This window comes from Apteryx rowi, unplaced genomic scaffold (genome assembly GCF_003343035.1).
Source record: "Apteryx rowi isolate R43461 unplaced genomic scaffold, aptRow1 scaffold_169, whole genome shotgun sequence".
In the NCBI taxonomy this organism is placed as follows: Eukaryota; Metazoa; Chordata; class Aves; order Apterygiformes; family Apterygidae; genus Apteryx; species Apteryx rowi.
In genome coordinates, this window is record NW_020447963.1 from 126,706 (window position 1) to 149,743 (window position 23,038).

At 39.6% G+C, this 23,038-nt stretch overlaps 2 protein-coding genes across 11 annotated transcripts in view; one reads left to right on the plus strand and one right to left on the minus strand.

Moving 5' to 3' along the window:
* NVL (nuclear VCP-like) overlaps positions 1-22,236 on the minus strand; it is a 44,219-nt gene extending 21,983 nt beyond the window's left edge. For 5 of the 9 annotated variants that reach the window (XR_003252601.1, XM_026060462.1, XM_026060459.1 and 2 more), the window contains exons 1-17: positions 22,142-22,236; positions 20,995-21,068; positions 20,030-20,082; positions 19,831-19,930; positions 18,882-18,936; positions 18,052-18,321; positions 16,545-16,671; positions 16,173-16,249; positions 15,757-15,891; positions 13,898-13,999; positions 11,767-11,884; positions 11,176-11,320; positions 8,281-8,551; positions 4,215-4,463; positions 3,518-3,622; positions 2,812-2,874; positions 1,376-1,495 (exon numbers count right to left, since the gene is read on the minus strand). Coding sequence is in view for 7 of the 9 variants with exons in the window: in XM_026060462.1 (XP_025916247.1) it covers positions 1,376-1,495; positions 2,812-2,874; positions 3,518-3,622; positions 4,215-4,463; positions 8,281-8,551; positions 11,176-11,320; positions 11,767-11,884; positions 13,898-13,999; positions 15,757-15,891; positions 16,173-16,249; positions 16,545-16,671; positions 18,052-18,321; positions 18,882-18,936; positions 19,831-19,930; positions 20,030-20,082; positions 20,995-21,068; positions 22,142-22,198 (2,121 nt within the window). In the remaining 2 variants the exon portion in view is untranslated. Of the gene's footprint in view, positions 1-467; positions 604-1,375; positions 1,496-2,811; positions 2,875-3,517; positions 3,623-4,214; positions 4,464-8,280; positions 8,552-11,175; positions 11,321-11,766; positions 11,885-13,897; positions 14,000-15,756; positions 15,892-16,172; positions 16,250-16,544; positions 16,672-18,051; positions 18,322-18,881; positions 18,937-19,830; positions 19,931-20,029; positions 20,083-20,994; positions 21,069-22,141 lie in introns of all 9 variants that reach the window. The other 4 variants (XM_026060464.1, XM_026060463.1, XR_003252602.1 and 1 more) reach the window with 3 other exon arrangements.
* A 139-nt stretch (positions 22,237-22,375) lies between these two features.
* The window catches only part of CNIH4 (cornichon family AMPA receptor auxiliary protein 4), a 7,258-nt gene continuing 6,595 nt past the window's right edge, over positions 22,376-23,038 (plus strand). The window contains exon 1 of one of the 2 annotated variants that reach the window (XM_026060452.1): positions 22,376-22,987. In XM_026060452.1, the coding sequence (XP_025916237.1) occupies positions 22,919-22,987 (69 nt within the window). In that variant the 5' untranslated portion in view covers positions 22,376-22,918. The remainder of the gene's footprint in view (positions 22,988-23,038) is intronic. The other variant, XM_026060453.1, reaches the window with a different exon arrangement.

Genomic DNA, 23,038 nt, shown 5'->3' on the forward strand with positions numbered 1-23,038 from the left:
TTGATATCCTACAACCTAACTGAATAGGTTAACCTGATTTTTATTCTAGAGTTACAGGAGGGAGGGAGGGAGAGGGAGAGAACAGGAGTTCAACTAAACAGTAGAACTGCTTGATGGTTTTGAAGAATGTTGTTCTAAGTGTTACTATTTTATTTTAAACATACAAAAATACAAATTTGCRTACAGATAGTTAGAATATGAGGTAAAAATGCACATAGGTTGCAAAAAGCCAACGGAAATACCAAACACCCCAGAATTCCAATTATGAATCCCAAGGACTGTCATCAGTATTATAGCCTGAGAAATACAGGCACCAGTCGCCTGCCCAGGCAGCAGTGGTACCTCTACCTGGCTAAAGGAGGCTTAAAGAGCAGGGCTCAGCCATCCAGGCACCAAGTTGCTGCCTGCTGCTATAGAAGAGAAACACAGGTAGAAAAGAACAAGGCAGAAGCACACTTGTTCCCCACCTGGCTTTCATCCATGTCTACAGTGGTACCTAGTACTTCTTGCACGGCTCTGTGGGAACGACTGCCTCAGGACATGCTATGAGTCAGATCTGGGCTTTTCAGCTTGCCTACCTCTTGTAGGAAGAAGTATGCAAATCTGAAAGATAAGGTTYGACTCTGAAACGGTTGATCGAACTACCTCTCTCCTGTGCACTGGAACTACAGTCCTTCTGCTCAAATCACAGATGGCAATGTCTAAATGGTACCATTCTGTACTCAGCCTATCTATTTGCTCTTTCAGCCATCAGCATACATGCACCACTACAATATCATAAAAACAGATGCATTTCCTCTACTTAAAAAACAGAGCAAGTGTTTAAATCAGCAGCATTCCTTTCAATACACTAAGGATCTGTGCTAGTAAAATAAAACTCCTCAAACCCAGAAGTTAAATCTACACACAGTACCTGGGATGTTATTCCAAAACACAACCAAGACAGAAAGTTCTGCAAGTGGAACAGCTCTGTAATACATTCCACTTATGTTCCTGCCTCAAATACTTTCATGACTCAGTTCACGTTGTCCAGACCAGTACGTACTGAAGTAAGCATTATTGTTGCATACAGGAATCAGGATATGGCCATAAATAAATCACAATAATAAACTGTACTCCCTCACCTTTTCCTGCAGCTTTACATAGTCAAAGTTGGTGGATAACCCCATTTTCTAGATATATACATAGATACTAACAAAAATATTAAACTTCATAAAATTTTACCAACACATTTTTGCTCAAATATGAGCTATCAGATGATTGCTCTTGGAAGATACTACACAGACTACCCCTTTCAGTTACTTCTGTTGCAAGCACATTACCACTAAAAGCTACAATTGAGATAATTTACTTATGGAGATATTTTCAAACTCACTTCACGGTCGGACCTCCGAGGGCACAAAGCATCAACTTCATCAAAAAATATAACACAAGGGGCCGAATTCCTGGCACGCTGGAATACCTGACGTACAGCACGTTCACTTTCACCAACATACTAAAGCAGACAACAAATCAGTGAAACGATGTAAGACATGAAGATTTTGCTTGAAAAATTCCAATTTTAAACACAATTTGAGGTGCTTTCCAAGGGAGAAGGGCAACCTGCTAACCAATTTACTTCATTTAAGTCTGCTATATCTATTTTTACACCAAACTAGATTTACATGTGAACTAGTTGTCACTAGCTCACTTATGATAGTTTCCAGTACTCATGCTCGCAATTTTTAAGAGAACTCCTACTGTCTGGGGAATAAGTGTAACTTGCCATCATTCTGACTATGAGAGTTAACAAATATATTCTTCATTAAGGACCCTGTTGAACTTTGACTGTTCATAACAAATGCAGTGAACAATTTGAAGACAATGAACATCTGGAGTTCATATAATACTTGCCTGAATACTGGGGCGGGGGGAAGAGGTTGCTAAGTTGTAAGTAGAAACGCTTCATTTTTCCAAACAAACACACTTTGATACAATCACAGCCAGATATTTTCTTTGTCCTCCTCAAGGAAGTAGGGCTCCTCATTAACTTAAAGAGTTACAGTTCTCTACCTGATATCAGCACTTGAAGTATACATCAAAAAAGTCTGGGAAAAAAATACTCAAATCCAGTATTTTGGTTTTAGTTTCCATATTACTGTTAAGCAGGTAACTGCCACAATCTTCCAAGTTAAGATGTGGGTTGTAGCCATCTTGTTCAGTTCAACACATCCTCTTAATTCTAAAAGAGACTAACATTTTCTCACAACATTTCTAAGCCMAATGCTTCAAAATCTGAGACTACAGCACTTTTATCAGGTAACATTAAAATCCTTAAATGTCACTTTCATAAACTAAAATGATCTTGCTTTCCAAGGTTTCAAACTTCCGTTAAGAAGGTAAAATGACTGGTAAAACACACTTCCAAGCTTGAATGTTGACAAATTAGTTTGCTTAGTGAAAGGTGCTGATTTGCAGTTACTGATCACCAACTGTTCTCACTCTTGATTTGAATTTTTTGTTCTTTTTCACGATTTACACAACAGCAACGATGCAAGTACTTGGTCACTTAGAAATCCTACTTCAATCAAGCAGGCTCCATCTGCCTAATATCTCATTAGGCACATAATTTGAACCAAAGTATACATAACCCAGCCAGGTAGCTTTTTACGTTAAGCATGAACAGCTTCACTGCTAAAAATTTTAAGCAGAGGTTAAATGAGGCAACTTCTGCTGTATCAGTATCAGTTGTGTAATTATCAGGAATTTTGCTTGCTCCAGGCTCAGGGCAAGAATTCCATAAATAAGAAAAGCACAATGATCAGCACATACCATATTTAGCAGTTCAGGACCCTTCACAGATATGAAGTTCAGCCCAGATTCATTTGCCACAGCCTACCAGAAAGAAAAAGACAGATATATAGAGAGAACACCCATTTTTTCAGCATTAAACACTCTAGATTCTCAGAGGAAACCCTTTTCCCTGAGTTTTGATGAAGTATCATAAAATTGTTTTCAAGTATTAGCTGAAGAATTCTTTATGATTAATAGGAGATAAACTCAACCACATAAACAGACAAAGATGAGAGGCACTCTGTAAACTTCAGTGAGTATACATATTGACGAGGATAAGAAGTGAAATATTCAAGGAGAAGGCAAACAAAATTATTTGCAGTAAAGTAAATAAATAAATATAAACAGTAAAGTGCAGACCACTTCCAACTACATCATTTAGTTACAGAACAATTCCACAGAAGTAGATACTTAAGAAGCCAGTAATCCCATCTTTGGTACTCCTTTCTTCTTAATCACATTCATTCCTTCAGGTTTTGTAACCTTTTTTTTCATTCAAGCAAAATAGTGACTATATAACCAAAAAAAAAAAAAACTTCAGCAAAAAGGCTTGAATTTAAATTTCTGCTGATAAGTGCAAAAGTTCAACTTCTATCAATATCATCCAGACCCAGTCATTCCTACAAAAATGTTCACTTCTGCAAGATTCTCCAGTACTTTTGAGCTTATTCAGAAAAATTATTACCTTAGCTAATAGAGTTTTACCACACCCAGGAGGCCCTGCAAGCAGAACACCAGCTGGAGTAGTCAGGCCCAGAGCTTTAAACTGCTCTGGGTTCCGCACAGGTGCCTATAAAAGAAACTATCACAGTTATTTGTGACAAAAAGCCAAGATGAAACTTTTGACTTCTGTTACAGTTGGACAAAAATTCATTCATAAGCAAGTTCTTTTTTCCAAATCTCTAAAGGCTAGAGGAATAAACACAATGAATCAGCATCATATTGTCTTGCATTAATAAATACCCCAAAATGGGAGAAGCATCATTATTCAGAGCCAAAGCCTTTATTTATCTAAGTTGCCATCTTTAGGTGTCAGTGTTAAGTATCAACCTGACTGGCAGTGAGACTGCTAATCTTCCAGCTGAGCAGTCTCCAATTCTTCGTATGGCAGCAGTGTAACTAAGGTTATTGGCACAAAACTTTTAGATTACTTAAGATTCAGTGATAAAGAACATACTGAAAACTGAAACCATGGATACAGTAAGTGAAATGTTAAATACATGCATCAACCTTAAAACAAACGAAGATATTGCAAAATTTCTAGTTCATAGCACACTAGAACTCATAGGCAGCATGATATAAATAAACAAGCAAACAAACAAAGTTTTATTTCCTTGTTAGGAAAAGGTGCAAAAAACTTTGAAAGTAATGTTAAGGCATACCAATATTGCCATAGTCAGCTCCTCCCGAACATCCTCCAAAGCTCCAATATCTGCCCACGTCACATCAGGAATTGTGACAAAGCCTTCTCTCTTGGCAGAGGGTTGCACTGATGACAGTGCAACAATAAAATCATTCATCTCAATGTACAGCTTTTGCAGCTGCTCCTCAGGCAAGGGGTCTTGCTGCTTCAGCAAATCCAAAAGTCTCTGCAATTCATCCTTAGGGTACAAGGAAAGGGAGAGAAAAGGCTATACAATGGATAAAATTTTAAGATTTTTTTTTATTCTTTTTTCCAAGCAATACTTTCTCCAACTGTAATATTAATTAACATAAAAACAAATTGTATACCACATATAACAAGATAGGTAAGATAATAAAACATTAATGGTAAAAATGTTCCAGGCAAGCACTGCGTAAATTTAACACTGGTGAGAGTACTTGATTGACAGGCCACAACCTTGATTTAAACTACACGAACAGAGCTAGCACATGTATTTTGTCTTCAAATTCTTCCTACTGCTTCTCCCATATTGTTTAAGAGAAATTCTTTCCATGCTGAAATTGCTAATACATCTCTTAAAACATGTATTAATTTGTTTTTAAAAAGAAATTGCTCAGAAGTGGATGAGAACAACTACTGCCAAGGAGCAAAATTTTAACAGTTTGCTGAATATTCAGTTACATATAATCCTTTACAAATCTAACACACTTTTAGATTATACAGCTTTTCTTTAACGTGATGATATCAAGACATCATTTCATTTTTTCAGGCTGACTTGAGCTGTGTTTGTAACCAAGCTCTGAGAGAGTTCGGACAAACAGGGTAGTGATAAACAGAGATCCTCTTCAACATTGTCCCGTCTTGCAGACCACTGTCCCCAAGAAAGAGAGTGCTGAAGGGAGGGGTGGGGGAGAGGGGGGACAGGTACATTTCAATTATTAAAGAACAGTTCCTTAATGAGGAAATTATCTCAGAAAATACAGAATCACAGAATGACAGAAGAGTTGAGGTTGGAAGGGACCTCTGGGGATCATCTAATCCAACCCCCCTGCTCAAGCGGGGTCACCTAAAGCACGTTGCCCAGGACCATGTCATTGGGTTATGAATACCTCCAAGGATGGAGGCTCCACAACCTCTCTGAGCAACTTGTTCCAGTGCTCTGTCACCCTCACAGTACAAGAAGTCTTTTCTTACGTTCAGATGGAATGCCCTGTGTTTCAATTTGTGCCCGTTGCCTTGCGTCCTGTCGCTGGGCACCACTGAAAAGAGTCTGGTCCCATCCTCTTGACACCCTCCCTTCAGATACTTGTGCACATTGATAAGATCTCCTCTCAGTCTTCTCTTCTCCAGGCTAAACAGGCCCAGCTCTCTCAGCCTTTCCTCATCTGAGAGATGCTCCAGGTCCTTAATCATCTATGTGGCCTTTCACTGGACTCACTCCAGTAGGTCCAGATCTCTTTTATAGTGGGGAGCCTAGAACTGGATACAGCACTCCAGATGTGACCTCACCAGCGATGAGTAGAGGGAAAGGATCACATCCCTTGAACTGCTGGCAACACTCTTCCTAATGCACCCCAGGATACCATAGGGCCCCCCCAACAGGGGCCACATTCCTGGCCCATATTCAAATTGTCCACCAGGTCCTTCTCTGCAAAGCTGTTTCAGCTGGTCGGTCCCCAGCCTGTCCTGGTGCATGGGGTTATTCCTCCCCAGGTGCAGGACGCTGCACTTTGCTTTGTTGAACTTCCTGAGGTTCCTCTCTGCCCATTTCTCCAGCCTCTTGAGGTCCCTCTGAACGGCAGCACAATCATCTGGTATATCAGCCACTCCTCCCAGTTTTGTACCATCTGGAAACTTGCTGAGGGTGCAATTGGTCCCATCGGCCAGCGACCAAACAAAAATGCTAAACTGTATTGGCCCCAGTATCGACCCTTAGGGTACACCACTAGCGACTGGCCTCCAGCTGGACTTTGTGCTGTTGATCACGACCCTCTGAGCCTGGCAGTTCAGCCAGTTTTCAATTCACTTCACTGTCCACTTATCTAGCCTATATATTTCATCAGCTTGCCTATGAGGATGTTATGGGAGACTGTGTCAAAAGCCTTATCGCAGTCAAGGGAAATAACATCCACTGCTCTTTCCTCATCTACCCAGGCAGTCATTCCATCAGAGAAGGCTATCAGGTTGGTTAAGCATGATTTCCCCTTTGCAAATCCATGCTGACTACTCCTGAGCACCTTCCTGTCCTTCTTCAGATGTCTGGATATGGTATCTAGGATTAGTTGCTCCATCACCTTCCCAGGGATCGAGATGAGGCTGACTGGCCTGTAGTTCCCTGGATCCTCCTTCTTGCCCTTCTTGAAGACAGGGATGACGTTTGCTTTCTTCCAGTCCTCAGACACCTCTCCCAAATACCATGACCTTTCAAAGATAATCAAGAGTAGCCTCACAGTGACATCAGTCAGCTCCCTCAGCACTCGTGGGTGCGTTCCATCAGATCCCATGGACTTGCATATGTCCAACTTGTTTAAGTGCTCCCTAACGTGATTCTCCTTCACCAATAGTAAGTCTTCATTGCTTCAGACTTCAACTCAGGTCTCAAGGGCTTAGGATTCCTGAAGGCTTGTCTTACAAGATACTTGATCAAAAAAAATCATACTCTTACAACATAAATATATCCCAGTTTTAATATGGAAAGGCAGTATTAAAGTGATATGACACTGCACCACAAGTAAAACTGTACTGGCATTTTCATTACAAGACAGAGGAAAAAAAGAAAAAAAAAATCCTGTTAGCTTCTACATTTTTTCTTCAGCAGTGAATCGGGAAAATATCACTTCATATTTATTGCAACTAAGATAGCACTACAGCTGACCACAAAGGAATAGAAGTGTTTATAGTTCCTGATATTTCCTCTTAATCCCTCCCTCTTCTTGACAGAACCATTAGGAAAAACTGTGAAATAGCTGAGACTACTGGGTTCGTTTACTTGAACTGTGTGGATTATTTTTAAAGGTTTTGTATGTTTATTTTTCCATGATAAACATAATATTACTGTTTTAATGACAAAACCCTGTGTTAGACTATGTTGACCTCCTGCCAGCTATCAAAATACGGCTCTGTTATGATTTGACTTCCTCATCCTCAATAACCCCTTTGATCATGCTGATGTTGATAAAAGGCTGCAACTACCTGCCCCCCCACTTTTGGCTACATCAGGCCCCAGGGAACACCAAGAGGCATGCAATATGATTATATTACCCTAACAAAAAGTTTTGTTACAGCTTTTTACACTGTTTATATTAGTTAAAATAACAGTTTTCTTTGACAGTCCTTCTAAAACAAGAATTCGAGTATAYTGTGGATTTTAAAACAGCCTGAAACACCAGCTTTTAAAGCTAGATATTTTACTCCTCCAGACAAATCTTTAAGCCCACACATAATGCTGGCACAGAGCAAGTAATATGCACATGCATACTCAAAATTTTGAAGAGTAGGGCCAACAGTCTATGTAAAGATGTTCTGATTCACTGACCATAGCATGTCAGTTGGGCCACAGAATAACCCTGGCACGGAAAACACTGTTTTTTGCAACAGAGTTCCAGTTGTACAGCACATTAACGGATATTTTCTGCAGCTCAAGTCACATTGCTAATCTAACTTTTCTTCTGGATAGTGTCTGAAATGCCTCTTCCTCAAACTTTTTTACAGGTACCACACAATGCCTGTGATTTACTCCAAATAACTAACGTATTTTTGAAAAGAGTTATAGTCACTACTTTAGCCCCTGGTCTGCCTGGAGGAAGAGGGAGGGAAAAAAAAAAAAAGCCCTCCCTGTGTAAACTATTAACATGATTTTTAAAAGGTTTGTTTTTTGGGAGCCTCTTGTTCAGACTCATCATGTGGGCCATTAGGAGGGGACCATCTGGCTTAGGAGCTGATATTTCTAAATCTAAATTTAGCATTATATGTAGATGTTTGAGGATTTACAAGCAAAGACCTTCAAAACCCTAAACCGGTTCATTGTTAAGAAGTTAAAGGCACATACTTGAAAGAACAAATACCTTAGAGGGAAGCTCTAGTTGTTTGGTATCCTCTTTCACCAGGATTTCTGTTCCAATTTCCATGCTTTCTTCAGTTGTGTTTCCTTCAGCCTGTATGTATTTCCATTTCTGCTCCTCAGATTTTATCAGGACCCTGTTCACTGTGCACATAGCTGCCTCACGACAAAGTGCCATCAGATCAGCACCTACATAACCCGGAGTCACATGTGCTAAATGATGAAATTCAAAGGACTCAGGGAGCTTAAGTTTTCGACACAGAGTCTTTAGAATTCTGAGCAAGCGGAGAGAAAAACAACAGCAAAACAAACAAACAAAAAGGGATGAAGTTGCAGCCTTTTTAATTTTCATATGAAAACAAACAGCATTGATTGAAGATTTAAGGTCTCTTTCAGCCCACATGAAGGGAAGTAGCACAATGGGAATAACTTGCACTCAACTAGAAAGTAACTAATATTGAAACCCACAAAACTATTTTATACATTTCCTTTCAGCGCTTAAATGAAAACCAACAGTATCAGCTAGGCAACCTCATTCAGTGGGTAAAGAAAACCTAGTTTTGCCAAATCTTCTTATAAATTCTTTAAACCTTAGTTCTAGATTCTAAATGGGTAGGCTGTACCTCAGGGAGTCTATCACAGAGACTCAAACAGGTTATTCATTTAGATGTTCAGCTGCTCCCACACAATCTTACTCTGCATTTCATCTGTTTCACCTTACTTCTATTTATCTCTTGAAGAACATCCATAACAAATCATTTCTATGAGGAACAAACAAATGAAATCAGAGTGTGTAAGGATCTCTGTCTTTTAATCTTCAGTACCTCTCCACTACTAATATAAAACAGTTCTATATAATTGACAGTAAAGTGCTATACTTCCTTACACTGATTTTTATTGGAACCTAGATAGTTTTTCACTCCATATGTAGGCTGAAGCTTTAAAAATCTCCTTCAAGGTCCACCAACATTTCCCAGACAAGGACAACTGAAAATTACATCAATGGTCAGATAAAGATAAAACCCAATGTCAACGTCCCAATACTAGTGCTGAAGAAGTTTGAGCAGAAGGTTCAAGTTGTTTCAAATAGCAAAACATCACTTCATTAGGAAAATATTTTAATTAAAAAAGCAACGTAAGCCAAAGAAGTAAAGATCACTAACACACTTTTTCGTTTCAAAGAAAACTAGTTAAAGTTATTTTCGGATCAAGCAATTAACTGCAGAAAAGTTTTGAATAGAACAATTTATTAAACAATTCAAAACTCTAAAATGATAGTAGATTTTATATGCTTCTCTTCTCTACTAACAGGATCCATCATCTGCCATTTGAATTTTTATTAGTGATAGCAGCTTAGTTCCCAAGGATTTTTCAGCCTGTCTGACAACAGCTGTAGCTAGCAAATGACTCAGCATGTTAAAAAGTTAAGAATTATGAGTGGCTAATTCTAAATTTGTGTTCTACATATATTATTTTCTTATGCAAGCCTACTTCATACATGCATAAGAAAACCCTCCGAGTAAAACAAGATTTCTACATACACCCTCTCTCCTTTCCCCCCCAACAAAATGTCCTAACCAACAACACTAACAAGTAACTAGTTCAAAATACCCCTTCAACAAGACTGATTTATTATGCAGTAAATCAACACGAGACTTTTTTTGTTTTGTTCCTTTTTTTAAGGAAAAGGGTCATATATGAAAAAAACACGCAAAAAAACCAAAACAAAACAGTAAAATCAAAAGTTCTGGTAAGCCTACACATTCAGGAACTAGACAAAACAATAATTCGAAAGAACGCAACTACACTTTAACTTGTGAATAGTCTGAACTATTTACAAACAGTCAAGATTTTTATACAGCTGCTAGACAACCATGGCTTACTCATTCACAAYTCCTATTCTTTGAAACAGCACTGGGAACATCGTAATTTTAACATGAACTCAATGAATATCACAGAATCAACGCTCTCAGAAGGCAACTCTTCAGCTGCACCCCTCACCATTTAACTGTTTTCCCACAACCAAGGAAAGGAACACAACTATYACAAGACTGTAAATTCTAAAAAAAGGGTGGAAGAGTGGCCAGTAATTCTCAGTGCTGACAAATGACAGGCTGCTGAGGGAAGACTGAGATAAAGGAAGCAATGCTGCACGCAGAATAGTTTGCTTTTTCAAGCTAGAAATAAGATTAGTAGGTCTAGAAGGAACTTATCTTCTAACCTTCCTTTCTTTCTGCTAACAAGAAGATAAGCCACAGCTGTTTACAGTCTTTCCTTTATGCATTTTCTGCTGTTGCGGAAATGAGTAGCAGTTCCTTTTTAATTAGAAAAAGGAAAAAGAAAAAACTTGTAAAATGCATCTCTTCAATCAAGTCTGACTAATCACGGATCTCTGGAGTAAAAAGGGCAAGTTACACAAAACAGGATGACTTCAGMCCAGCTTAATGCCTGGACCGATGTATTTCCTCAAGGAGTGAAAGGGAAGAATCCAGGCCTGTTGCTTAAGTTATGTGCTCAAGAGGGCTTACAAAGGGTCTATACCTAACTTGTGTTCATAATCCAATAGTTACATAGAAAGTATTGAAGACAGAATGCCTAATTCTTGAACTATTAAAAAAGATACATAAAAAGCCATTATCTGTACTCTTAAGATACTTTAAAACCCATTAAAATAATGCTAAGGACAGACTGGCACATAAGAAAGGAAACCACACCAAATGTTAACACAGCCGATAAGACAGAGTAGATGCACTCTTAGTGTCTTCTGCACTTTTCAGTGCATGCTGATATGTAGATGTGTGCAGGCACATATAGGGCTAAACAAAATAAAGTACTTAATTTATATGCCAACTTAAAACAATTTTTAATCAAAAAGAAGCTTAAACTTTGTAACACATACTTTTCTCTTGCTGCTTCATCTGGGATCCCTAAACAAATTTCGCGATCAAATCTCCCGGCTCGCCTCAGTGCAGGATCCAATGAGTCAGGTCTGTTAGTTGCTCCAATAACAAGGACCTGGGCAGTGGCAGCCACGTTATTCAAGTCTGAAGGAAGGAAAGGAAGGTAGTTAGTACTTACACTCACCTTCTCAACTTTATCCTGCTACTTATGCTACCCTGTTTCTGCAGCACACAATAATACTCATAAGAGTATGGATAAACTGAGAGTCACACTGAACTCCTGTTTACCCGTATTTCCACTAACAGTTTGTATTTCACACAGCCGAGCAGAAATACACATCACGTAACACTGGAAACATTTTCTTATTATATCTGTTTATACAACACAGGATTATAAGGCTGTGAAAATAATGGAATAATACCCACTCACATTTATCACAAGCTTCCTCCCCCAGTAAAACTGTGCCAAAATATGAAAAATTACCACAGCTATTCCCACAAAAGTAAGCAGGAGTCAATTCTGAAGGGAAGGTGATGGTGAACCAGTTAATTAGAAAGTTTAGCTTAGTAAAGATGCTCCAGAAACTGACCATCCATGCAAGTTAGAAGCTGGGCAACTATTCTCCGCTCCATGTCCTTTGATGCAACTTCTCTTTTTGGGGTGATTGCATCAATCTCGTCTATGAAAAGGACGCACGGTGCATTGGACTAGGAAAAACAAATATTAGCAATTACAAAATTTCACTGAGATAGTGTATCAGGAGAGGGAAAGAATTTGCACATTTTCTTTGTTTTAAAACTCTAAATCTGCTGCATGCACTGAACAATCAACCTCTTCCAAAGCAATTTTGTTCTTCTCATTCACTGTGTTAGGAGAGCAGCCAGACTATGAAACAGTGCTGAGCTGAGGCTGTGAAATAATTAAGGCAGGGGATTCAATATGTCTCTACATTTGGCTAAAATTCAGATGTACCTCTATGTTGCTTTATGTCTTCTACAAATACTGTTCCCTCCTGACTGCTTGCTCATTTTAGTCCAAAAAAGAAAACAGAAAAAAGGTCTCTTTTTTTGGATTTTTTAATGTTATTAGAGCTGTAGAATTTTGAGAGTTAGTGTTATCCACACACATAATGAAACAAAAACAAAATTGGGGGGGGAGGGGAGATCTGCCAGCGCAAGATTACTACAAGAGCCTGACCACGTTCAAAGAGCAAAAGTAGGCAGTAAGCAACTCCTACCAGGGTTCTAACATTCAATGTATTCCATGTTCATAAAAATACAATACTAGCAGAATAGTAATTAGTGTAACTAATAGAAAAGAATAGTGTTTATGTGACACAAGATCACCAGTCAAGAAGCACTAATAGTGCAAAGGAATACTGGAGGAAAACACTGGAAGCTTCTTCGAAAAAGTCTAAATTCCCATATAAAAAATAGCATTTAAAACCTATACATGCTGTGTTATCAGATGCTAACTGCGCCATCTAGTTGTCATTCATTTTTTCTCCATCTGATAGAGAACAAATGCACCTAAGCTATGACAATTCTACAAAATACACGCACAAGGTACAGTAGAACCATGTCTTTTTCCTCCCGTGCAAGAGTTAGGAACTGAAGAGCCACTTAAGCGAATGCAAGAGACTCTGGGAAAGGCAATAGATTTTATTTCTAAACATGCTCTATGCAATAAATTTTATTTCTTCAAAAATATAACTATATTCTATATAGTTCTATAGTAACCTCCCCTTAATCGCTATACATAAAAAAAATATTTAATTTCTAAAACCTCTGTGCTACCATTTTTATCTCATTTTACACTAAAAAGCATCCTAATAAACCTTTCTAAAACCTAAAATGTAGACTGAGCCTGCAACATAATAATGAAATGACTTCACAATCATTTTATCCTGTTCAGCATTCTTCTATACAGGAACATACTCTGAACATCTACATTCAGAGGTGAGGGAGGGTAGAAGACGGGAATGATGTTGGAAAAGCAGAACGTTCTCAGAAATTARAAACAGAAAATTGTTCTCAGGAAATAAAATATTAGCCACATATTAAAAAAAGAAAAATCTGCATTTATTTAAATTAGCATTATCTCAGCTTGTCTGCTTCTCTTCACTTCTTACCGAGACTGAAAGATGCCTCAACATCTTATTACAGGAGTATGTAATCACTACCAAATCCAGTGGCCTGTCAGGCAATAACTTAGAAGTTCTCCTGTGTATTCAATGCTGATATTAAGACAGAGCAAGACTTTAACCGTTAACTTTATTCCTGCCTTTCAATATTTGTACAAAATTTCTTATTTTATGCATAAAAAACCAAGATCTTCACTAAAATTTAAAGCCAGACCAAAAAAAAAAGGCTTGTAACAAAAAAAAGGACAATAAACTGCACCTACTTTTTTTTTTATTTTTATAAATAAAGCCAAGCAACTCCATATAGGTAAATACTTTATGTTGCTCCATTTACACTGGTATAATAAATTATCCTTTGTCAAGATTTTAGAATAGTAATCTTTTTGTTCTATGACTGCATGACACTTTGTACAATGGAATTCTGGTCTCACAGAAGGGCAGACACTATGACTTGTGTGCAGCAGTATAAAGATTCACTGACTAATAATTCACTCAAATTCAAACCACAGCAGCAAAATGTGAATCTTTACAAAGAAAAAGGCAAACAATTCAGTGTTATTTCCCACGGGTGTCTCACCACAGCTTGTTCAAATAATTCTCTCAGTTTCTGCTCAGATTCCCCTGACACTCCGGACACCATCTCTGTCGCTGCTACTTTCAGCATTGGGAGCTCAAGTTCCTGAAAGAGACAAGGAACGTTGTAGGATAAAACCAGAGGATAGAAACATAAGCCGTCCTAAAGGAGAAGTATTTTCCTATACAAATGTTTTACACCCAAAGATCGTGTAATCAAGAGTAAGCTGTAAAGTGTTTTTAAAAAGATGACTAGCATCCTCCATTTTTAAATGAACCTGAGTCGTTTGATCAAGTGAACAGAAATGGATACAGAAAMCAAGTTCCCTTAACTCCGTTAGAGAATGTCCGAAATGTCAGACAGCTTTGCTCCATGGTCCTGGAGCAGACCCTTCACAACACATACACTTCAGCTCGTGCCTGGGCTCCTTTCTTGAGAAAATTGTCTATTTCCCTCTACAACACAACTCTGATTAGCAGTATGGAGGCCATCCCACCWAGTTTGGTTCCCTTACTCTTGCTCCAGAAGTATCCTAGCAGTGTTGTACAATCAAATACTGTAAACCCCACATTCAAGGTTTACTGCTATTAAAAAAAGTCAGCAACAACAAGATAAACTTTGATAGGCTTTACCATGAATGTTGTATGCTATTTCAGACTCTTTGAACTACACATAAAAAACCTGATTTATACATACTGGAACCATCGGGGGCACTACATGGGGTCTGCAGAAGACGCTCGCCAAATTTTATACAATAGGGACACTGCCTTAATTAGTACTACTGACAATTATGGAAATGAACATAGCAACATCTTATCCAAGAAAATGATTTAAGAAGTAATCATTAGATCTATCTCATCTATGAAAATTTTTCACTTAGGTATCTTGTTTTTTTCCCCTCAAATTTTGCAGCTTTCCAGGGTAAAAACACCTGTTGAAGTATTAAATATCACAGATTCATTGAACAGGTACCTTTTTTCAGTAAGGTATTAAAAAACACCACCACCACCACAAAAACAAAAACACCAACCAAGCCAAAAAAATCCACACCCCCCCCACAAACGAACATGAAAACCTTTTGAATTAAAACATTTGAAATGTAAAGTCAGAAGAGTCTAACCAACTTTTAAGTAATAAACCTAAATATTTTATTTCAAAGATAAAAGCTGCTCTACAGAATTTCATAATTTACACATAGGGTCTAAATTTAAAGTTATAATTTGTAACTTTTAAGGAACAGCTGTATTAAAAACAAGAGGAAAAATATGGCCACGATTATCAGTGAACAGCCCTAAATAGTCCTAAATTTATACCCAAGACAGGCTCAAAGCAGGGTAGAAGCAGCTTCACCATACCCCAAGCTATTTATGCTGATGATGTCATGTGTTCTGAAATCATTAGTTTGACACAGGCAAGGCAACCACCAGATKCTGAATTCAGAAATCACTGTTTAACAGATGCCACCCGTAGAATCACTGTAATACCTCATAAAAGATGGTAAGGTTGAGCCCAGCCTTAAAACAAAAGACTATGGCAATTTTAACCGGAAATATCTTCCATTCATAGCCTTCTCAATACCCATGCTGATCTTGGGAACGCTTCAGAGCAACCAAATCAAACATAAAACCCCGCCACCATGCCCCCTCTTCATATGAGGTTCTATCAAGTACAGATTCAGATGGAAGTTAAAGAAAGGAAGTGAAAAATGAATGAATGTATTTTAGAGTAAGATAGGATTGAGAAAAAAAGACATAAAAATAGAGGAAAAGATCTAGCCTATCATAAAAGAGGATTATTTCTTTTTTCTCTAAATTTAATTCAAAAAGCAAAAAGGAAGAAGCGTAAGTTTAAGGCTATCTCACCCCAGCAATTGCCTGTGCAAGTAGTGTCTTTCCACATCCTGGTGGTCCATGTAAAAGAAAACCGCGAGGTGGAACCACACCTAAGTGGTTATAGACTTCAGGATGACGGACATGAATCAGCATCTTGCATATTTCCTGTTAAAAACAAGGCAGACTTCCATTTAAACTGCAGAAACTAGTATTACAGATTACTAATATTACAGAAAGACCAAAATAAAAGTTCTGTTTTTTCATATAATTTCTGTGACTATCTTTGGAAAGATTAATCAGAGGGGAAAAAATCTGTTCCTGTTGGTACAAGCAACCATTCTCAATTCCACACAGATGAGTTCTACTAGATTTCCTTTTTTAATTTATTTTTCATGCATTATTTTATTCAGTACCTTCTCTGTTCCACAATTAAAATTATAACTAACCTTCAGAGTTTCATCATTGCCTCCTACATCCTCAAATCTCACTGAAGGGTGGTAAAGCTCTGGTCCTTTACTTTTAACTGTTAAGGAAGAAAAACAAGTCATACAAATTTAGGCATAGCATAATGGTAGCTGCCAAGACAAAACAAGAAAGAATTCAGTCTAAACAACCAACTAAGTACATGGAACAAAATTATTTTCTGATAGCAGACACAGGACTGGAATATTTTCTAGTACAACACAAAGGTTAAATTTCTTAAAACACTCAAGGTCACTTGTCTGCACCTTGGAAAAAGTAACACTCCTCTGGTCATGGATTCCACAGACACCTACCACCCCTTTGTTTGGAACAGCATGCCAAAAATAACTTCTCACCTTTCTGTTTAAGTAACATAGATTCAATTTGTCCATCTACATCTGGAAATTCTTCTTTTTTTCTTTTTGCTCTCTTACCCTTTGTCTTCTTTCTTTCACTCTCCAAGACAGAAAAATCTGTTGATTTCTAGGGCATAAAAACCAGAATTATATACCCCAAACCTTTGGAGTCATTGAATTTCTGCAAACACTTAAAAGAACAAAAGGTATTTTAAGGCAGATATTTAACTCTTCCTTTTTGCAGAAAATAATTCTTTTACTTAAGATTCTTTTTTTTTTTCTGTTAAGGATTCACTATATCAGTTTTGTTTTGTTTTTTTGCTAAAAATACATACTTATTACTGAACTAAAAAAAAATTGCATACTGTATAGCAATCCACTTTGTATCTTAAAAAATTGTATCAATGTATTACTCCACTGGAAGCAATATTAATTACTAGCAAGTCATGAGTGCTGTAAATATGTATTATGCAGTGGTGACACAAGTTAAGTGCATGTAAGAAAAAGACCAATTATGGGGGGGAAGATTGTCAGTAACTTCTCTTTCATTTTAAAGTACAGTATTGCAGACAATTTACAATTTGATATCTCCCTCCTACTCACCTCCCTATGCAAGAGGATGCAGTACTACTGGGATAGAGGAATTGTTTGTCAAATCTGCCTACTCAGCAAGCATTTTCTGTAATAATAAGGTAGCGCTAAATACAGTCCTTCCTTCACATAAAAAAGAGCATCCTGCCAAAATTTCAACACTACTACATAAAGGTCATCTCCCATATATGAATGGAAAATTTTTCATAGCTAAATAAATCTTTTCTAAAATAAGAAAAAAAAATTCACAAAGTGAGCAATATGTTTGGGTGAGAGGTAGCACCTGTTTTAACTGATCTATAACTCAATGTAATTTCCAGGCCTTTCAACTTCCACAACCCTGGTCTGTCTAAAAAACTTCAGCTTTCCCCAGGCTCGCTAAGGCAGAAGCACTGCCTAAGGAAGGCTACATGCTGTGGCTACACAGCAAGCCACATGCTTGCTGACTAGTTGGGCTAGGCACYGACAAACAAGAAACAGAAGCTCAGTTCCACCTATCTTTCTGTCAGTGGGGGTACTAACCCGGGTCTCTCCAGTTAGAGAGCACTACATTTTCTCAAAAATAGTAGGAAATTCAAAATTTTGAGGCTTTTACCTCTCAGAGAAACATGCTTGAAGTCGGCCAGAAGGTGCAAAATTACGTCTGGCYGGGCACAACAATAGGATAAGTCCTGTTTTCTTCAGAAACTAAGCTAAAAGTTAGTATTCTACTATGCTCAAGCCAATCTTTCCTTTTAATAGCCTTACTATTTTTAACAGAGCATGAATGTTTGTAATAATAATATATTTAAAAATCCAGAAAGAAAGACACAGTCCTATTAGTCTTAATATCATCCTTCAAAAGCCTGTCAAATTAGGTAAGGAATTATATACATACTTGCTACCGAAATCACATTTGTCTTGTAAAACGTATTACCTCAGAAATCAATTTCTTCTCATCTCCTTCTCCGTCCTCAGAAAGGTCAGTGAAGAAGTCTTTTCTACAGGGAGTTTTATCGATGAACCAGCCACCTTCAGAGATCCTTGTTTCAACTCGAGTTCCTGGTGAAAGAGTGCTTGTTCGGGGTGCTGTTGTTTGCACAGGAGGGGGGGTTTCTAATGGTTCATTTTTTGGAGTGGTCAGAACAGAATCAGGATTTCCCTTCTTGTATAAGGTCAGCAGGGAGCTGTTCATGTGATTTGTAGACTGCAGATTCATGTATTTAAAAAAAAAAAAAAATCAGTAAAATACACAGGTTATAATTTGAATTATTTATATCAACAGAACAACACGGAGCAAAAAGTACCAATGAAAACTATTTCATAAACATCAGTTAGCATTATCCTCACCGGAGGAAGTAATGATGCACCCTCCAAACCTGCAAATCAAAAGACTGCATACAAAAGTACATCTGATAGTTGAAGAGGCAACAGCCTTTGCAATTTACCCTTAAATGACCCCTGCCACTGACAGTTACCATTCTTAGTAACAACCAGATCTGTCAGTTCCTTCAATCACTTCATTCCATAGCCAACTATGCTGGGCCCCCAGTGCACTTTCTTCAAAAGCAATTACCACCACAGGTTCTTCCTTTTTTTTTTTCCTTCAGAAAATAGCCTCCTTTCAGCTCTAAAGATTCTCAGTGGGTATTGCCAGCTCTAGCTATCCTTAATCTCCACTTYTAAACACTCCAAGGGCATTGGGATTTCACAACATACTATGATATGTTATGCACATAYAAGCAACCACAATAAAAAACAACTTACTAGATCTTCTGGATAATCATCATCATCAGAGCCATCTGTGGCACTTCCCGCAGTCCTTTACAAGGAAGGAAGACATGAACTATTCTTTTAATGTATCAGAGGAGCCCACAAGTGAGACACCCACAAACAGAACAAATGTAATTCCCAAAAATGAGAACCACAATACATAGTTTAAGACTGAAAAACAACTCCTGACTGGCATGCTCTAAATTTGCCACCACGCAGAGTTTAAAAAATGCATTATTTCCAAGGCTGTGAAAAGTTGGATCAACCTAGCAACCTGGCTGGCCCACAAAAAAAGCGCTGTCAAACCAGCAGTCTGATTCTGCTCACAAAGAGACTGCGCAATCGCCAGTGCTGGCACAAGGGAAGCAATAGCAAATCACTGCTGGACTGCACTAGCCCTTCTGATCCCAACATTGTCTTAAATTCCCCATGGGACCCTTACCTCCATCACAGGTTAGAAAGCAGAATAGTCCAGGAGACTACGCACAGGATGAGGAGTTAGGAAACCTTAATTCCGATCTCATACTCGGTGGTGATTTACTCTGAATACCCTGTCTTGCAGTCATATCCCCTTAGATTTGGATAATATATATCAGACCCACGAAGGATCAAGAACAAAACTAAACAAAGGAAACAAACCATTTGCAGGACTGGGGCCTATGTGGAAAACTACAAGAAGCAACACAGATATCCACTAATTCACAGCCATGACTTCACCACAGTAGAGAAATTATGCTCAACTCTCTTGCATCTGCCTGTCTTCAGCAAAAAAAGYGCTTTAATTAACTACAGGTAAATCCTGATGAAGACAGGACTATGGGAGATCAAGGATCTATCATGAAACTACCAAAATTTAATTATATAAGACAGAAAGCTTTAAATAAATGCTAAATATTAACAACATTACTAAGGTCAGCTTCCAGTAAAAACTCCTCTCACTTACTCGTTTTTCTCTTGTTCTTGTCTTGCTCTTTTTGCCACATGTTCAGCTTCTAAAACTGCTAAATCTTCACGTCCTTTTTCATTACTGATTATTCCAAACACTGATGAAAAAGTTCAAATATATAATAAGAAAATGGCCAAAGTATAACCAGAGAATTTGTTAGTGCTTAGCATCTTAGACATAATACTAACAAAACTACCTTTTTCGACTTGTATTCTAAAAGCATTTCTTTTTCTTCGTCCATATTCTGCACTGAAAAACAAAATAACAGGTTACACCAACAGCTTTTCCCCCAATATATGGTCATTCTCAGTGAAGAAATACATTCTAAGTTGATACACAAGCTTTTATGCAAGTTCTTATCAAGAACCAACTATGTGAAAATGTGACTTTTTTTCTTAAGCCTGGAATAGCTCAAAGAGCAATGTATAACTCTAAATTTCTGGGATGAAACAAAAATGCTAAACTACAGTGGTCTCTAAGCAGATATTTAGTACAAATTATCAAGGCTCTCTTTAACTGTAGGTATAGAGAAGAAGCAACATACAAATGAGCCCACTGGATTTGATTTCACAACCACACTACTGGTTTTCGTATTTTCATTCACACAAGAACATACAGACACAGGACTAAGGTGTAGAAAGATCAGTCCAGCCAGCTATAACTGTGACAAATAGCAACACCTTCCCCAATTATCTACTGAAACACAACCTTTCTCCCCACTCCCAAAAATGTAACAGCCTAAAAACAGTTATATAAAAGTAATTAGTAAGACTGACTATCCTGCTGAGCAACAGTGTCTGACTGAAYCCTGTCTCCACCATTTGCCTGCATCAAAGTGTTATTTCCTCTCATATTTTAAGCCTTCAGGGATAAGGATCAACATGCTGTAATGCATCTGTAGCTGTTTAATAAAAAATCTTAGTCAGCAAGTAAACCTTGCAACAGTAATGCAATAATAAATAAAAATTACTAGATAGGTCAGCAAAAGAAAACATTGGAGTGGAAAAGATCTTCCTGCTTCAATCAACTTCAGCAATTGGTTATGAAGATAATACAAAGAAAAATTCAAATCTTGATAATACACCAAGGCAAAATAACAAAATAATAWATAATATTTCTACATTTTTAATGTAGCATATAGGGATACAAGTCTTTGCTCACCTGTAGGTTTTCTGTAAATCTGATGCTAGAACTCCGATGTCTACATATTGGCCACATTTGCCACTTGTTAGGTACTGAAAATGAAGAATTTTAAGAAGCAAATAAGATCTCTGTCAATCACTTCATCAGAACACCTAGACCAAGTATGCCTGTTTCAAATTCTGAATCTCAGAAGTTAAAATGAAAAAGAGATGGAGAACATTAAAAATCAGAAACAGCTTTAAACTGTCTTGGAACACACTAGACATGGGCAGCTATTGACCTGCAGACAAGATCAAGATGCCACACAGTCCAGTGGACTCTCTTTTATTTCATAGCGGTTAAGACACGATTACTGTGATGCCATAAATGAAAATTAGCAAGTTCCTTCAATCAGCCACTCAAATTTTAAGGAAACAGGAGTATAGCTATATACAGACTTGGAAAAAAATATGTTTAACTTGTGAATTCATCATAAGTTTTCATAAAATGTGTCTCTGTACCATGCCATTTAAAGTAATCACTTTTCTTCCACTCTTCAGACACTGATTATTTAAGTAATCATATTTTGCCTTCTCTTCAGGCATTTAACGTAATCAATATACACATTTCCAAACGTAAATACTTCCAGTTTGCCTACATATACACAGGACTTATTTCTTTTGGACTATTAACTTCACATTTGAAATAGCAACCAGCTTCAGGATTAGAAGTACTGAAGGGGGGGGGGCAGAAAAATAACCTCAAAGCTTTTTTTTAAACGAGACAACCCCTTTAAGCCCGCGAAGGACAAGGCCAGATTCTTGCAGGCGTTTGGGGGCGGACCGCGATCCTTTTCCGCCCCTGAGCAGGCCAGATGCCCAGCTCCCGTTGCAACCAAAGGGGGGCGGGGGGGACTTGCTGCCGGCAGCGCGGGGCTGGCGGCAGGAACCGGCGCTCCCCAGCGCCCGGGGTCGCTCCTTTGGGGCTCGCCCAGCACAGCGGCCCTGCCGCGTTTCGGAGCGGAGCGGAGCGGAGCCCCCGCCGCCCCCGAGGACGCTCCGCTCCCTACGCGGCCCCCAGCGGCAGGCTACCGCTGAGCCGCCCCCGCGCGCGAGGCCAGGCCAGGCCGGCCGTTGGAGGAGGGGCGGCGCGGGCCAACGGCCGCCGCGGCGCGAGGCGCGGGTACCTGCTTCACGCGCTGCTTCAGCCGCAGGTCCACGAAGTGGCCCGGCCGGCTCCGCATCGCCGCCCTGCCCGGCCTCCACGCCGCCGCCGCGCCGTGGGCCCCGGGGCTGGCCGCGCGCTCCGCCTGCACGGGGCGGCGCTCAGCGCGCAACGACAAGGCGGGAATCGCGCGCAGGCAGCGCGCGGGCACCTCAGCCGCGCCGCCGCAGGCCCCTTCAAACCGCACAACTTTATTGGCAGTGAGCTGTAGCGCTGCAGCCGCGCTGGGGCTGCGGTGCCGTCCCGGGGCGTCACTTTCCCCCCTCAGCCCCCGACCCTCTTGTGGGGGGCCACTTATGAGCGTCAGTATTTTTTCTTCACGCGATATGGATCCCTGTAACTTTTTTTCATGATTATTCTTTTTTTTTCCCMCTGAATAACTGCAGAGCAACGCTAGGTCCTGAGCCTGGCATGCGGAGCTGGGGGACCCCGCTCCGCTCTGAACACCGCTGTGCCGCCTGCCACATCCACCCTTGTCCGTCTGTCTGTCCTTCCGTCGCCCCTCTCCGGGCACCCTTCCCGCTAGCGGACGTCAGAAACACCGGCGGTTTCTACCGCAAAGGGGCCTGTAAAAGCGGTCGCAACCTGCCCCCCCGCCCCGGCCTGTCAGTCCCGCCGCCGGGCGCAGATACGCCCGGTAGATGTGGCCGCAGCACCGCCCCGGCGGCGGCGGGGCCGTGTCCGCCTGCGCTTCCCAGCGTGCTGCGCGGCGGGGCGGGACGGGGCGGGCGGCGGCGGGATGGAGTCGGTGGTCTTCATCTTCTCGCTCATTGACTGCTGCGCCCTCATCTTCCTCGCCGTCTACTTCGTATCCTCCCCACGGGGGGCGCGGGGCGGCGGGCCCGGCCGCGGCGGCGGC